General features: G+C 34.8%; 1 protein-coding gene across 2 annotated transcripts; it reads left to right on the top strand.

Annotated features, from left to right (window-relative positions):
• The first annotated feature begins 288 nt into the window (after window positions 1-288).
• On the top strand, window positions 289-17158 carry itgb7 (integrin, beta 7). 2 transcript variants are annotated; one of them, XM_067373290.1, is made up of 16 exons: window positions 289-588; window positions 2371-2419; window positions 2509-2588; window positions 4719-4917; window positions 5205-5375; window positions 8036-8277; window positions 8436-8591; window positions 8729-8824; window positions 9265-9354; window positions 9977-10117; window positions 10234-10424; window positions 12574-12800; window positions 12901-13108; window positions 14832-15022; window positions 15161-15321; window positions 16396-17158. In XM_067373290.1, exons 2-16 carry the CDS (start codon window positions 2371-2373, stop codon window positions 16492-16494), a joined length of 2301 nt encoding a protein of 766 aa, XP_067229391.1. In that variant the 5' UTR covers window positions 289-588; the 3' UTR covers window positions 16495-17158. The 2 variants fall into 2 exon arrangements, with proteins under 2 accessions (XP_067229391.1, XP_067229392.1); XM_067373291.1 differs by lacking the exon at window positions 289-588 and adding an exon at window positions 2120-2205.
• Window positions 17159-17415: the final 257 nt, after the last annotated feature.

Genomic DNA, 17415 nt, shown 5'->3' with positions numbered 1-17415 from the left:
TCTTGTAAAACTGAACAGGTGTCTCCAGTCAGTGTTCGTTAAAATGTTTGTCATAACGTTATTAACATTTGCTTTGCAAATATCAATACTCATCTCTTATAAAACTATAGAGCGAATACTATCCTCGTCTTATTTGAATATTTTGAAGCCAGTTGAATTTGGCTTGTGGGGAAAAAGTTACAGAAGTATATACGCAGTAGGCAACCAAAATCTACACAGGAAGAGGAAGAGGTAAACTAAAGTGACCACATTATTCTTGTAACTCTTACATGGTACCTCTGTGATGTGATCGATATGCTGTTGTGTCCCAAATCCTAGTGAGCTGCCTATCTAGACAGCACGTTTAAACATCATAGGCGCGCGTGACATTTTTAAGAATCACATACACGCGCAGAATTTTTTGAGCATCATAGTCGCGTTCCCTGCTGCAAGCTGCACCTGTCTAACGGCCAAAGGTAGGAAAGTAGGCTGTAGGAAGTTCACTAGATCTTGAGACACAACCATACATGCTGATGAGAATGATGATGACGCCTTTAGTGACGCTTTGAATTCGCATTCACACGCTCCGCACGACATCTCACATTTACGGTAAGAAACTTGATTAAAATGATTTCAAATTTTAATAGATTTTATTGTGTTGGATTTTAACTCCATACAAATGTCTTGGTTTTATTAAGACTTAACATTTTTAGTTTATAACAGTTTGTGAAGTACCATTTGAATTTGGAGAAAAACACTTTTTGGTGTCCCACTTTTTTCCTGAAAGAAATGAAGTAAAGCAATAAATAGGATAATGGTAGCCAATAAATAAGTAGTAGACCTAAATAAATGATCTATGCACATTTTAGCCTATATAGTTAATTTGAAATTTGGAATGCTCGATTTTTCAAAGGGTTAAAAATAGTTTGTGTTTACACGACAAGTAATGACATATTAACTCTAGCTACTATGTAATATATGAACCCAATATTTACATGAACTACATTGCCATTACTTGGGTGTTCTTGTAACTTCACATTAGTCTAATTAATTACACTACCAATATGCAATACGTCGAAAATAAATGTGACTAAAAGTGGATTGAACTTTTTTTCCCCTCACACTTGCACTCCAAACAGTTTAAAGGTGTTCTGATTAGAAAAACACAACAAAATACATACAAACTATCATATTGTTAAAAAGGTGCTACATATTTTGTAGCTTCTGTTTCTCATTTTTATATTGTCTGTAGATATCTGGGTCATCTTTCTTCCTGTTTCCTACATTGATTAAAGTTTCTGAAACTTTTACCTAAACTATTCCCTCTGTATTTATTTATGGTTTATTAGGTTACCGTAACAAACTTTATTTTATTCTAGAATATTTGCCTTCTTAATTATTTAAGCTATGTGTGTTGTCTACTACAATATGGAATGTATATAAAAAACTAAAAAATGTTTAGCCCAGTGTCTGTTAGAATATACACTGCTTGATTTACTAAAGTATAAAATGGAGAAAAAGGGTGCTTAATAAAACTCTTACACTCTGTTTCTCTGAATGTTTCCATTACTGAAGCAGGGCCAGCCCACACCTAAAAATGTGAGAGTGTTCTTTTCACAAAAAAAAAAAAAAAAAAAAAGAGCAGCTGACAGTTGCACACACAATCATTTCAGTTCATTACTTAGGAAGAAAGATGCAAGAAGGTGTATTTTCACCCTTGATGATGTGTTTCTCACCCAGTCTATGTCCCTGTGCTAGTTAATTCTGAGCAATCGAAAAAAAAGGAACAGTGATGCGCTGTGGTTTTGTATGTCTGCCGCCTTGATTATCGGATGCTTGTGCACGACATCTTGTAACGCCTGACTCATAGTCAGATGTCTGGTGTTGAGTATGTTCTCATGAATGAGAAGTAAGCTATACAGCCTGGTGGAAGTGCAGTTATGTTTTTTAATATGTTTAGCATTTAGTTCTGTTTCTCTTTTTTCATGTGCCTGCATGTCATATGGTGTAGTTTGTCATGCAAGTGTAGAAATCTTTTGTTTTGTTTTTTGTAACAAAAGAGCAATTGCATAGTGTAAAAAGAGCACATCAGACGTGATTTGTTTTTCTGGTCCCAAAATACAGACACTTCAATATATATATATATATATATATATATATAATATATATATATAAATTTGTGTAAAAAGAAAGTTTAAAAGGCAGTTTGTTTTGATTAAAAATCAGGTAAATATGAAAACATCTGTGTTTAGTAAGAACTTTTATTCTCTATTATTCTGAAATATATATCTTTGAAATAGAGTATTAGTAATGTATATGTTATATTAGAATATATGAGCTCAAAATTAACTTTTTGTCATTGTAAACTCACAAGTATCTCCTTCTCTGCAGATGAAGGCTGTTGTGATAGCTGTGACAGTTCTCTTTCACAGTATACAAGGTAATGCACATCGTCATCCATGCCTTTTTAGAAAAGTAAAACGAGATGCTTTTGTTATTTGATTTTATTAAAGTGTATGTACAATTTAGGTCAGGAACCACTTTGCCAATCTCAGCCTTCATGTTCTGAATGCATAAGGAGTCCTGGATGTGCGTGGTGCACGCAGACGGTATGTAGTTTAATTGAACCTTCCACAAGAGTCACAGGTTATAATGATCAGGATGGAGAAGATGTCAGCCTTTGTCAGAGCTGGGGAGAACTGAGAGAAGAGATTGCTGAGAAACAAAGCATTCACATTTAACTTTTTGTGCCCTTTCGGAGGCTCTTTTCCTGCTGTGGTTCCTGTGGTTTAGCATGTTTTTCTGTGTAAACTAAACAGATGCTTCACTGTAAAACCTGTTAAACTCAGAATACTCAACATGTGTGGAAAACGATTACCTCAAAACATTTAAGTAAACTATCTCATTATTTTAAAGTTAACTAACTCAGATTAAATTAGTAGAGCCTTTTTTTTTACTACTTTTTGTACTACATAAGTATGTTAATTACAATTTAATTGAAATATTAAATAAATTCAAACAGTTTGTTTGCATAAATATCACATCAACTCAAACCTTTATGGTTAAGTCCTAGTTAATAACCGCACACTAGCATATGCTAATGTAACTACTAGAGACTATCTACTTGCATGTACATAAGCAACATATATATAGCCTTAAAGTTATGCAGACCAGACTCGACCTAACCGCAGACTCATTTTTTCACCACAATGGTAACCATATAGAACTTCAACATAACAGAAACCCCTGTAAATTTCAACATAACAGCCTTATACAATCAGTTATTGAGTTCACGTAACTTTTTTTCTATGAAGTACAATGAACTTTCAGTAATATTTGAGTGAAATAAACTCCTTCCATTTCATTAACTTAAACTGTTTGGTTTTAGTGTTTTTCAGCGATTCATGCTCATACCATGATACATTTTACACTTGATGGAGTCTATTGCCTTACCTAGTCTATATTTCCTAACCTAAGCAGCAGTGTCACAACACTATATGCAATCTTTTGTAGTTTATCTTATCTTTTGCTTGTGAAAGCATGACCTATTATTTCCTGCTTTTTAAAAGGTTAGTTCCCCATAATATGAACATTCTGTCACTTTACTCACCCTCATGTCGTTCCAAACCCGTAAGACATTCATTCATCTTCGGAACTCAAATAAAGATCTTTTTGATAAAATCTTGAGAGCATTCTGTCCCTATATTGACAACTACCTTTTTCGAGCCACGGAAGGGTAGTTAAGACATCATAAAATTAATCCATGTGACTTCAGTGGTTTAACCTTAATTTTATGAAGCGACGTGAGTGCTTTGTTTGCACAAAAAACACAACTTACCACTTTATTTACAAAATATTAATCTCTAACATGCATGAGAGCACCCTGACGCATACGTGTTGTTGATGCGCATGAACGAACTTTGGAGACTTTGTAAATGAAATGGTAAATTGTTTTTTTGCGCCAACAAAGCAAAATTCACAAAATTGAGGTTAAACCACTGGAGTCACATGGATTCATTTTATGATGTCATTTACTACCTTTCTCAGCCTTGAAAGTGGTAGTTGCATTGGGTGTCAGATTTCATTAAAAAAGATCTTCATTTGTGTTCTGAAAATGAACAAATGTATTTGGAATGACATGAGGGGGAGTAATTAATGACAGAACTGTAATTTTTTGGGGTGAACTAACCCTTTAACCCTTTAACTCTAAATTAGATTTAAAGTAGAGTATGCTTAAAGTTAATTTAGTTAATTTATAAAGTCATCAGAAGAAAATGGATTATTAAACAATTTTGCAATTATTCTAGTTTATATTGCATATATTTATTTGTGCATTTTTAAAACCAATAAGTCAGTAAATCAATTAAATAAACATTTATACAATTTGTAAATGTGTACAATGGGATAAAGAACCATTATTTTAAAAATGATTCAGCTTTATCAAAACCACACCTCCCCCTTAATGTGAAACAAATTGTCAGATTAAATTGTTATTTCTACCTTGATTTGACCCTTAACATAATCTGGTTGATTTCACTTAAAATAAATAGGCTACTATAATAATATTTAAAATATTGTTTTTCACTTAATAAAAAACAGTTAATTTAGATATTACCATATGAAGCACATTTTTAAGGAACAATGTTTTTTTTTTTTTGTATATTTTTATTATTATTATTTTAATAATTGTACATTTCATAACTGATTGTACTTGTAATGCAAATTTCCTTGTGATGCAGGACTTTTTGAAATCAGGTGAGTCTAATGAACGACGCTGTGATTCTCCCGAGTCTCTGAAGGCCAGGAGTTGTAAAGAGGATCATGTGATCAATCCTGTAAAACATCCCTTGATCGATGTGAAGAGAAGTGAGCTCAGCAACGACCCTGAAAATGTGGTCCAGCTGAAACCTCAGAATATCAACGTTACACTCAGAGTTGGTGAGTTTACTCAGACATACAGCAGCCGTGCTATAACATGTTGAAACAAAAGCTTGAAGCCGTATACAGAGTATTTACACTTCAGAGTAGTTGTTCGATTTAGTATGTAGATGTAATATTATGCAGCAAAGATATACAGATTTATGTATCTTACACATACAATTCGCCATATATAACAACTGGCACAAAAACAACCATATTTTCTGACGCTCCTTACCATTGTTAGTCAATAGTATATTGGGAATGCACTCCCTAAATCACTTTTCTTTTTCTTTTTTTTTGTACAGGAGTTCCATTTGAATTCACAATTGATTTTAAGAGGGCCGTGGGTTACCCTATAGATCTGTACTACCTGATGGATCTGAGCTTTTCCATGAAAGATGATCTGGAGCAAATTAAAACTCTGGGGCAGAAAATCCTCAAGAAGCTGAAGGACATCACAAAGACCGTCCGGATCGGTGAGACTCACTAACTGAAATGCTAACATCTGAAATACAAATCTGCTACGCTGCTGCTGTAGGCTATTGCTGCTTCTGCAGAGCAAGTACGGGACTTGCTACTGTCAATACATGCACAACACACTGCTGTGAGCAAATAAGACATGCTGCTGTACAATATAGCGTACATGAATTACCCATAGCAGGTCTATACAGGTGGAGCTGGGGAAGGTGTATGGCAGTGGTTGGCAAAAGGCAGCCCGTGGGCCAAAACTGGCTCGCCAGCAATAATATCTGGCCCACGCCCGCAGCCAGATTATTTTGATAGTGGCTGGTTATGAAACAGATCTTCGTCTCGTAGTGCCGTCTAATATTATCACTACACGCGACACGACTTTTTTCAGCTAAAAGCTGTCTACACTGAACGCGACAAACCGACCGTTGCAAAGCACTTGGACCTACGTCAGAATTAGAATGGGGAATCCGTTTAATGTCGAATGTATTGTGCCGCATCACACCGCTCGCGACCGGTGTAGACACAGTGTTATATTCTTTAAAAAACAGCAACAACTTTGTTGCAGATAAGACACACCGGCTTTGCATTCACAAAACTAGGTAGGGTGAACGCATAGTTGTCTTTCCATTCTTCTTTGTATACCCTATTTTCGCTGTCATCTTTCCTCTTTAGACTCTTGCAAGTTGGTGAATGAAGATACTTGCCAGGTTATGTGTCACTACTCTGCTTTATTAAATTATCCAGTGTAAAACCCGGACACTGCCACACAAATGTGTCTTTTTGTTAGATATAACACAGAGGTACAGCTCACTACCAGTTGCAAAAGACACTGTAACAGTCTGTCACAGGCAATTCTAGTGGCATTTTTCATCAATTAATTTCTTAAATTATCCTTTGACTATGTTCTGGCCCGCTATCTGGTGGCGAAAAAATGTTCTGGCCCGTTGGCAATCTTACTTGCGACCCCTGGCGTAGGATTTCTGGAAGCACGCTGCACTGCTAAGGCAAATGCTACCCATGTATTTGAAGGTTGAGCATGCAAGCTCATTGGCTACTGATACTCCAGGAACCAATCATTTGGTGCCATAGAAACGCATAATATTTAACGACACGTATTGTCATCTCAAGATTCCGGTAAATACGAGGAGGCGTGAACGCAGCATAAAAGCCTGTGCCATCTAGAGTTTCATAACAGAACTTTGTATTTATTTCTAGTTGTACTCTGCATGAAAAAATGTCATCAGTTTGTCAGTCATCAAAATTTGTTAATATTTTATTTTATGAAGTGAACTATTGTTCAAAAGTTTGGGGTCAGTACAAGTTTTTTTTTTTTTTTTTATTCTTTTATTTAGAAAGTATGCATTAAATGAATCAAAAGTGACAGTAAATACATTTTATAAAAGATTTCTATTTCAAATAAAAGTAAATTACATTTTTGAAATTTCTGTTAATAAAAGAATCCTAAAAAATTGTCATGGATTCCACAAAAATGTTCTGCATTGTTTTCAACATTGATAATAATAAGAAATGTTTCTTGAGCACCAATAGTATATTAGAATGATTTCTGAAGGATCATGTGACACTGAAGACTGGAGTATTCAGCTTTGCCATCATAGGAATAAATTAAATTTTAAAAGATATTAAAATAGAAATCAGGTATTTTAAAGGTGCCCAAGAATACCTTTTCACAAGATGTAATATAAGTCTAAGGTGTCTCCTGAATGTGTCTGTGAAGTTTCAGCTCAAAATACCCCATAGATTTTTTTAACTGCCTATTTTGGGGCATCATTAACTATACACTGATTTTGGCAGCGCCGCCCCTTTAAATGGCACGCTTCCTGCCACACGAGCTCTCGACTATATTACAGTGCATTTACAAAGTTCACACAGCTAATATAACCCTCAAATGGATCTTTACAAGATGTTCGTCATGCATGCTGTATGCATGCTTCGAATTATGTGAGTAAAGCATTTATTTTGATGTTTACGATTGATTCTGAATGAGTTTGAGGCTATGCTCTTTGGCTAACGGGCTAATGCTACACTGTTGGAGAGATTTATAAAGAATGAAGTTGTGTTTATGAATTATACAGACTGCAAGTGTTTAAAAATGAAATATGACCGCTCTCTTGTCTCCGTGAATACAGTAATAAACGATGGTAACTTTAACCACATTTAACAGTACATTAGCAACATGCTAATGAAACATTTAGAAAGACAATTTACACATATCACTAAAAATATCATGATATCATGGATCATGTCAGTTATTATTGCTCCATCTGCCATTTTTTGCTGTTCTTGCTGGCTTACCTTGTCTGTGCACAGATCCAGACGTTAATACTGCCTTTCTTTGTCTAATGCCTTGAACATGGGCTGGCATATATGCAAATATTGGGGTCATACATATTAATGATCCCGACTGTTACGTAACAGTCGGTGTCATGTTGAGATCCGCGTGTTTTCCGGAAGTCTTTTAAACAAATGAGATTTATATAAGAAGGAGGAAGCAATGGGGTTTGAAACCCAATGTATGTCATTTCCTTGATTAAAAAAAACAACAAAAAAACCCTGTAATGAAAAATGTATTTTGCAATTAAAAGGCAGTGGTTTACTTAGAGCTTTATTTCTGTCATTTATCCTAATCCTTTTCTGCATCTTTCAGGTTTTGGGTCTTTTGTTGATAAGGAGATGTTGCCATATGTCAGTCAGGTGAAGGCAAGACGTCAGAACCCCTGCCCTAATCGTATAGATACCTGCCAACCTGCTTTCAGTTTTCAGAATGTCCTGCCACTGACTAGCGATGCTAAGGAGTTTGAACAAGAAGTTAGCAAACAGAAAATCTCTGGTAACCTGGACTCTCCTGAGGCTGGTCTGGATGCCATAATGCAGGCAGCAGTCTGTAAGGTGAGAGTTGAGTTGCCATGAATTAAGGAATGTACATGTAAAGATTTCAGCTACATCTTGCTGTTTTTTTGTAAAAGATGTATCAGTGTTTGTAAAAAGCTAAAAAATAATAGCTACTGTACATAAAAAAAGGCTTATTTTTCTATTTCTCACCAAAGGAGAAAATCCGATGGCACAATGTGACACGGATTCTGGTTTACACATCTGATGATACTTTCCACATGGCAGGAGATGGACGATTAGGTGGTGTCTTTCAGCCACATAATGGACAGTGTCATCTTAATGATAACGGTTCCTATAATGGAAGAGCCTATGTGAGTATTACACATTTAATAATGAACATTCTTCATGCGTTTCCTGTTGTAGATGGATGACAAAAGAATAAAATTTTAACTTTAAGAGGAATATAAGTGGGATAGTTTGCATATGAATGAATTAATTTGTCCTACAGGATTACCCATCAGTGGGCCATGTATCTAAAGTTCTGCAGGATAACAATATACAGCTCATATTTGCCGTGACTGAGGACATCTATCCAGCATATAAGGTTTGAGGGAAATATATATATACTGTATAATACTGTTCAAAGGTTTGGGGTAAGATTATTTTAAAGAAATTAATATTCAGCACGGATGCATTAAATTGATCATAAGTGAAAGTAAAGAATTATGGTTTTCACACAAATATTGCATAATATGATGATTTTTGAAGGATCATGTGGAGACTGGAGTAATGATGTTGAAAATTGAGCTTCACCATTATAGTATTACTGTTTTACTGTATTTATGATCAAACTCAGCCTTGTTGAGCATAAGAGACTTCTTTCAAAATCATTAAAAATCTTACCGACCCCAAACTTTTAAACAGCATTGTATATACATTTAGATATTTAAAGTCATATATTACTACTAATAATTTAAATGTATTATTAAAATATAATTAATCTCTCTTTTTCCATCTTTCACACTCACACATATATATTCACAGGCATTGAGTGCATTGATTCCTCAGTCAGTGGTTGGTGTATTAAAGAATGACTCTAGTAATGTCGTTGATCTCATCTCTGAAGCCTATAGGGTGAGTGTTTTTATCTTTTGCTATCCAATGTTTTGACTGTATTTAGTGGCTTGTGCACTTGCCCTACTTCCCACTTGAACTAACAGTTTTTACAAGTGGATGTAAAAACAAAATAGTCATCATTTCTCTGCTGTTTTCTACTTCTGCTTAATGGTTAAATCATTTGCTAAATGAGCTGCAACTGTGTGTGGGTGTGTTTGTGCGGATCACATGGCCTACTTTCCAAATCAATAAATAAATTGCCATAAACTGAATGATTTAAGTTTAAGTGATTTATTACGTGATAAGAAAGAGATGGAGTCACATGAGAGACCTTAAACTAGCTCAGCGTAAGAAACTGCTTGCAAGGGATAACAGCTAATTATACAGTAGTGGTCATTATGCAAATATTTTTGACCACAGAATGAAAGAATTAATCTCTCAGTATTTCAGAGAGCTACATTTTTTTTTGCCATTTTAACACTTTAAACTCTTTAACTATAATTAAAAAAAACATAACTATGACAGTATGTCTACATATAACAGGCAAAGACATAGATATTTATAATTTTACCTTATTTAATTCACATATTACTGTATATTATTATATACATATTGAATATACATGTTTTTTGTGGGCCAGAATTTGTCAGCCACGCTGGTGTTAGAGCAGGAGGGAGCTCCAAAAGAACTGGACGTGTCCTACAGGTCTGCATGTAAAGGGAATCAGATTGATACTGAATGGAAGGAGAAAGGAGAATGTCAAGGCATCAAGCATGAGATGGTGAGCACCACCATCAGTGCTTTCCTCATAATTATCAGAAACCAGGAAACATTTGTTGTTGTGCCTGATAAGAATGAGGAAGTTTAGCTTTTTCTTGTGATTTATTATTTGTATAGATTACGTTCCAAGTACGTTTGAATGCATCTGCGTGTCTGAAGGAGCCTCAGACATTTCGGATCAAAATGCAAGGCATCAGCGAGGAAGTGAAGATCACAGTGCATACAGAGTGTCACTGTGACTGTGGTGCTCCAGAGGAGGCTTCCAATCACTGTAACGGTACAGGAACGCTCTCATGCGGCGTGTGCAGGTAGAGCCCCTTAGCGTTTCAGCAGAGAACTACATCAGCTGACAGATATATCATGTGAAGATACCATGATTAAAGGCGATTTGAATTGCCTAAACCTAAAATGGACCCAATTCTGAATTATTCTTTCTGTATTCTATTCTTCCATGAAACACAAAAGGAGATTTGAGACAGGTTGTCCAAGGTGTTTTCCATACAACAAAAGTTAGATAGTGATTTATTCTACCAAGCTCTAAAAAAAAGAAGCAGTGTCAGCTCACAAATCTAATTTGCTGTCAGTAAATTAATAACATAGAAGAAATAATGGGATTTGAATATGAGTGTGAATGGAAATTTTTTTTAAGTAACAACTTAAATTACAGTCTAATCCTCTAAATAAAAGCAATTGCATGATAAAAAAACGATTCTGTGGTTAAGTAAATACTACAGAAAAAACAAATGTAATTTCTACATTGAATAAGTTAATTCGGGTAAGATTTAAAAAAAAAAAATCTTTATTATTACTCAAAGCTTATTTTAAAGCTTATTTGACTCGGAATTGTTTGTTTACAATGATTCTTTGAGTAAGTATCAAAGTTCTAAAATTAAGTAAAACCTACTCAACCCTCTGATACTGGTGTTCCCATCATGCACTGGGGCATGAATAATTAATAAGGTTGCATTTTCACTGTTTTCCACTGTACTTTTGTTGTTAGGTTTAGTAACTTGCTGTTTTGTGACAACTGGAGTTAATTTTCTATTCAAAATAACCCGTTTGTAAACTGATTGTTACCATTATTGTGTACCAAGTATTGAGGTCTCTGTTCGGTTGGGTACCTCATTACCTATATTGTGTAGATATGTTGTCTTAAGTGTAACAAGAAGTCTACTGTGTTGTAAATCATACACTTTAAAAGCATGGCTTAATTCAGTGCTATTTTTGAAAGTGAAATTTACAAACAAAGAGTGAGCAAAATGTACTTAAAGGATTAGTTCACTTTCAAATGAAATTAGCCCAAGCTTTACTCACCCTCAAGCCATCCTAGGTGTATATGACTCTCTTCTTTCTGATGAAAACAATCGGAGAAACATTAATAATATCCTGACGCATCTGAGCTTTATAATGGCGGTGAATGGGGGTCACTAGTATGAGCTGAAGAAAGTGCTTCCATCCACATCCATCCGTCATAAATATGTGCTCCACACACCCGGGGGTTAATAAAGGCCTTCTGAAGCAAAATGATGTGTTTGTGTTAAAAAAATCCATATTTAAACAAGTGATGAAGTCAAATATTAAGCTTCCGCTCAAGCCGCCTTCTTCATTCAATGTACGAAGAAAGTGTAAAACTCCTCAGTTCACAAACCTTACGCTACATCCTATGCCTTCCCCATTTACACCAGTTTACACATTCTTTGTAACTTGAATATGGAAGGCGGTCTGGCGGAAGCTCGATATGTGACTTCATAACTTGTTTAAATATGGATATCTTTTTTATGCATCGTTTTGCTTCAGAAGGCCTTTATTAACCCCCCGGAGGCTGTGTGGAGCACATATTTATGATGGATGGATGTGGATAGATGCACTTTCTTCAGCTCATACTAGTGACCCGCTTTCACTGCCATTATAAAGCTTGGATGTGTCAGGATATTTATTAATATTTCTCAGATTGTTTTCATCAGAAATCAGAGAGTCATATAAACCTGGCTTGAGGGTGAGTAAATCTTGGGCTAATTTTCCTTTGAAAGTGAACTAATCCTTTAACAGAGTATTGCAAAATAAGAAATTACTCAACAAAAATCAAACTGGCCAGTTGCCAAGTTAAATGAACTTATTCTCTTTGTTAATTTTTCTTAACTTAGTTCAATAGATTTGACTTAATTCTGTACATGTGAAATTTACTTAAAACGTGTGCAAAAACTTGCAAGAGAGAAATCAAGTAAATGTACTTATTGTTTTTTCAGTGAAATCAGCATCTCCTTTTGTTTTTCACAGAAGAAAGAAAATAATACAGGGCTAGAGTGACAAGTGACGTCATGCCACCATACACATTGAAATATTTAAATCATATTTTAATTGAATAACTGATTTTTTAAAACAAATGTAAATGTTCTATGTACAAATGTTTGTGTCTCACTGGAATTTCACTAAATTTCAATGTGTGTATTACTGTAGCTGTGACAAAGGGTATTTGGGTCAGCAGTGCGAGTGTGTGCAACAGAGTGATGTGGACTCTACCTTCAAAATGCTGGCGTCCTGTCGGCCTGACAACAGCTCGCAGGTGTGCAGTGGGCATGGCACCTGTGAGTGTGGCAAGTGTGTGTGTCAAGGCCAATACAGTGGTGATTACTGCCAGTGTGATGCCAATAGTTGTGAACACCATAATGGCAAGCCCTGTAATGGTAAGTACAGTGGAGTGGCACAAAGATTCGGCCTTAATATGTTTGTTTCTAAGTTTTGTCTTCAGAACTCACTATCTACTCCTCTGTGTGATTATCATAGGGAAAGGAATATGCGACTGTGGACAATGTAAATGTAAAGAAGGCTACACAGGGTCTGCATGCGAGTGCTCGCCTAGCCAGGACAAGTGTAAGAATGACATGGGGCTTTGCAGCGGTCAAGGCAAATGCACTTGCAACGATTGTGAGTGTAACCCAGGCTTCATGGGAGATCACTGCTCTACATTATTCAACGCTTGCATGGTGTTTAAGTAAGTATCTGTCTCTTCTTGAGATCTGATATCTGTTTTTCAAGATTATTTTTAGTGAGATGTGCCATTGTGTGTGGGTTTGTTTCTTCTTTAGACCACAATTTCTACTAGTCATAAACGTAATGATCATAGTGTTGCATAGCAATGACATTTGAAGTATGACACCATGCCTGTCCTCATTAAAGCTTATTCTGGCCACCCGCATAGACTGGAAGAGACCCAACCGCAGTCGGTGCTTTTTAGGGTCACATTGATCTGAAATAGATTACACCAGAATAATATACTAGTGTGAGAAAAAAATGAATTCAGGTGTAGTATGGCAGTCTCTGTGAAAGGATGTACAAAAAAAAAAAAGAACAAAGAAAAAATATCAGAAAATGTGTACTCTTGCTATTCAAAAGTAGTAAATTTGATGATTTTGTAAAACAAAAAAGCAAAATGTGCAGTTTTGCCTTGATATGTACTTGCTTTTAAGTGCTTTAACAGTTTTTTTTTTTTTTTACAAGATGTAATATAAGTCTAAGGTGTCCCCTGAATGTGTCTGTGAAGTTTCAGCTCAAAATACCCAATAGATTCTTTTTAATTAATTTTTTAACTGCCTATTTTGGGGCATCATTAACTATGCACCGATTAACTATGGACCCTTTAAATCTCGCACTCCCTGCCCATCGAGCTCACGACTCTATAATACAGTGCATTTACAAAGTTCACACAGCTAATATAACCCTCAAATGGATCTTTACAAGATGTTCGTCATGTATGCTGCATGCATGCTTCGGGTCATGTGAGTATAGTATTTATTTGGGTGTTTATATTTGATTCTGAACGAGTTTGATAGTGCTCCGTGGCTAAAGCTAACATTACACACTGTTGGAGAGATTTATAAAGAAGGAAGTTGTGTTTATGAATTATACAGACTTTTAATAATGAAAACAGCGACGGCTCTCTTGTCTCCGTGAATACAGTAAGAAACGATTATAACTTTAACCACATTTAACAGTACATTAGCAACATGCTAATGAAACATTTACAAAGACAGTTTACAAATATCACTAAAAATATCATGTTATCATGGATCATGTCAGTTATTATCGCTCCATCTGCCATTTTTCGCTGTTGTTCTTGCTTGCTTACCTAGTCTGATGATTCAGCTGTGCACATCCAGACGTTACTGGCTGCCCTTGTCTAATGCCTTTCATAATGTTGGGAACATGGGCTGGCATATGCAAATATTGGGGGCGTACACCCCGACTGTTACGTAACAGTCTGTATTGTTGAGATTCGCCTGTTCTTCGGAGGTCTTTTAAACAAATGAGATTTATATAAGAAGGAGGAAACAATGGAGTTTGACATTCACTGTATGTCTTTTCCATTTACTGAACTCTTGTTGTTCAACTATGCCAAGGTAAATTCAATTTTTAATTCTAGGGCACCTTTAAATAAAATATGGAATATTGCAAACTTTGGCTCATTGTATAAAACCAGTACCATGATAAAATGATAAAACATTTTCCAGGTGGAATAATAATAAAAAAACCTAATTGCTTTAGGCTCTGAAACTGTGTAACACCAGCCAAGTAGAGCGTATAGGGCTAGCAACATGGGTTTGATTCCCAGAGATGCATGAACTGATCAAATACCTTGAATCCAATGTACTGCAAATATAAAGTCACTGGATAAAAGTGTCCGACAAATGTCTTTCTCTGTTTTAATTTGTCTGTAGGGATTGTGTGGCATGTCATGTGGAAGCTGGTACTCCTGATGCCACTAATTGTGCTGCGAGTTGTTCGGATGCTAAAATATCTCATCTTGATGGCACTCATGAGCTGGATTGCACATATCAAGATACCGTTTCATACAAAGTGGAACTTGGTGCTAATGGAAAAATTATACTTCAATATGCAGACCTGCCTCGTAAGAATTAAAATCAAATTTATGTATTAAAAATCATTCCTTTGATTAGACCACACATATATCTGTATGACACAGAATTGTTGTAACTGTGAATATTAAAAGTTAAAATGTTTTTTTTTTTTCTCTCTCTCTCTCTAGGTTACATTGATAAGACTACAGTTATAATTGGCAGCTCTGTGTCAGGCATCATTTTAATTGGCATTATAATAATCATTATATACCGTGTCTTGCTGGAACTGTATGACATTAGAGAATATCAGAACTTTGTTAAAGCACAGAACCAGACCGAATGGAACGAGGTGACGTGCACGCACACACTCTACTTACACGCATTTAACAGCTTAGGCTATATATATCTTGCAAATTATAACGTGTATGGGTCATTGACAAATAAGGTTTTTAAAAGTGTTAAAAAACATAATGGAGATATAATAAAGCTTCAAAATTAATTAAGTGTTAACAATGAGATTGTTGTTTTTTTAATTAACACTGCTTTTGTCATTTTTTTACAAGATGGACAAAATGTATCACCCAAAAAAGTCGGTGATAAATTTTTCTGTTTTAACGAATGACACTTTTAGTTATACTGAATGACGATATTTTCAAACAATGCTAACAGGCGATATCTAGCAAAAGAACAACCAAACATTTTATATTTAGGTTTTTAATTTTTTATTTATTTTTTTAAAAATATTACAACATTTTCCATGTTTTATAGCGGTTGTACCGAATGACCTGATGTTTCGCGACATACGTATGAGCAAGTGAAAACATTAATTTTTCAGATTGTTAAAAGAGAGTTAGTTACTTTGCTTCATGACCATGTGGTCCTTTGCAGGTGTCTGAATGATGTCACATGATATTTACCGCATGACTTGATCCAAAACCCTTTATGTTGGTTACTCCGAATGACATCAATGAAATTCATTTTTTTCGGATATTCTTTCTCATAACAAAGCAACGTCTTCTACACATATTTTTAATATCATTTTGCACTATGATGATATACAATGTTATAAAATCATGCCAGAATAAAAAATATATACATTTATTACATTTTAAGATATTTTAATAACAAATGAAATGGCTGTATTGGCCTTTGGACGATTAAACTGAATGACCTTTTGACACTTGACATTTTTATATGCAATTAAAACCTTTTGGATTCAATAAAAAGGATCTAGTTGTACTACCTTACATATTTTAGATGTCATATCTTTGTTTTTTATTATTATTAAGTCCTTTGGACAAAAAAAAAAAGACCCGTCACGTCATTGACCCATATACAAAATGATGTTTAAGTGCTTCAGTGAGAAATTAAAGAATTTACAGATTGACGATCTAACAATCCAATGTTTCTCTGTTCAATGCAGGTCCAGAATCCTCTTTTCAAAGGTGCCACAACAACAGTGGTTAACCCTTTGCATATGCATAACGACGAGAATGCAAAGCAACATTCTGAGATTATTTAACATTGAGAGAGGATCTCTCAAAGTTTGCTATTGTAATATCTTGTTTTATTTTTCGATTGTTGTTTTATTTTTCGATTGTACATCACACTGTGCAAATTTAAACCTCTTTAAATGTATGCTCTAAGCTAGCAATAAAAACATTGCAATATAGGAGAATAGGACTGTTATAAATATGGTGATGTATTTTATGCATATTAATATGTATGCTGACCACGAAGCCTTGATTTTCTCTTTCTCTTATGATTAAATTGAGCTGTTCAGCTTGTTGTGAAACTGAACAACTCTATCTAAGAGAACTTGGATTTTTAAGCTGGGAAATCCGTAGTCCATATAAAGCAACTAAAGCAACTTTACAGTTTACATTATAGTTTACATTTCTGTTTTTTAATGATGGCTTCAAAATTTATGTTTGAGGTATGACTTTGTGTTATTTATGCTGTTGAAGAAAACATGAAAGTTAACCAGAGTTTATTTTACTCATGAATCCAAAATAACTTTTCAGTATAGAATAGAATTCCCATAGGATATTCCAGAGGGAATATGATGATAATGAATTAGTCATACATGTCGGCCTACAATTCATGTCTGATTAGCTTTACTGCAAAATGTTTAATAGTGTTGTTTTTGTATTTTACTTGATATGGGTAATAATAATAATAATAATAAAGATACCATTAAAAAAAAAGAGTAAAACAAATTGTATGTTGTCTTTCATCTTTTATTTCAGTTAATTTAAATCAATTGAATAAATAGATCACCTTCTATTGTCCGTTTCCGAAAGATTAATACTTAAGTATATTACTACTACTAACTAAGGAAATCAGTAAAGACTTGGTCTGCGTTTCAATGTGCGTTCCATCCACCCTAAATATTATGTGACACTAGTAATATTCAGTACTATTTAGGGCGGATATGGTAGAT

The sequence above is a fragment of the Chanodichthys erythropterus genome, chromosome 21 (assembly GCF_024489055.1).
Source record: "Chanodichthys erythropterus isolate Z2021 chromosome 21, ASM2448905v1, whole genome shotgun sequence".
In the NCBI taxonomy this organism is placed as follows: Eukaryota; Metazoa; Chordata; class Actinopteri; order Cypriniformes; family Xenocyprididae; genus Chanodichthys; species Chanodichthys erythropterus.
Note: the sequence above shows the minus strand (reverse complement) of the source record. Positions and strands in the feature narration are given on the sequence as shown.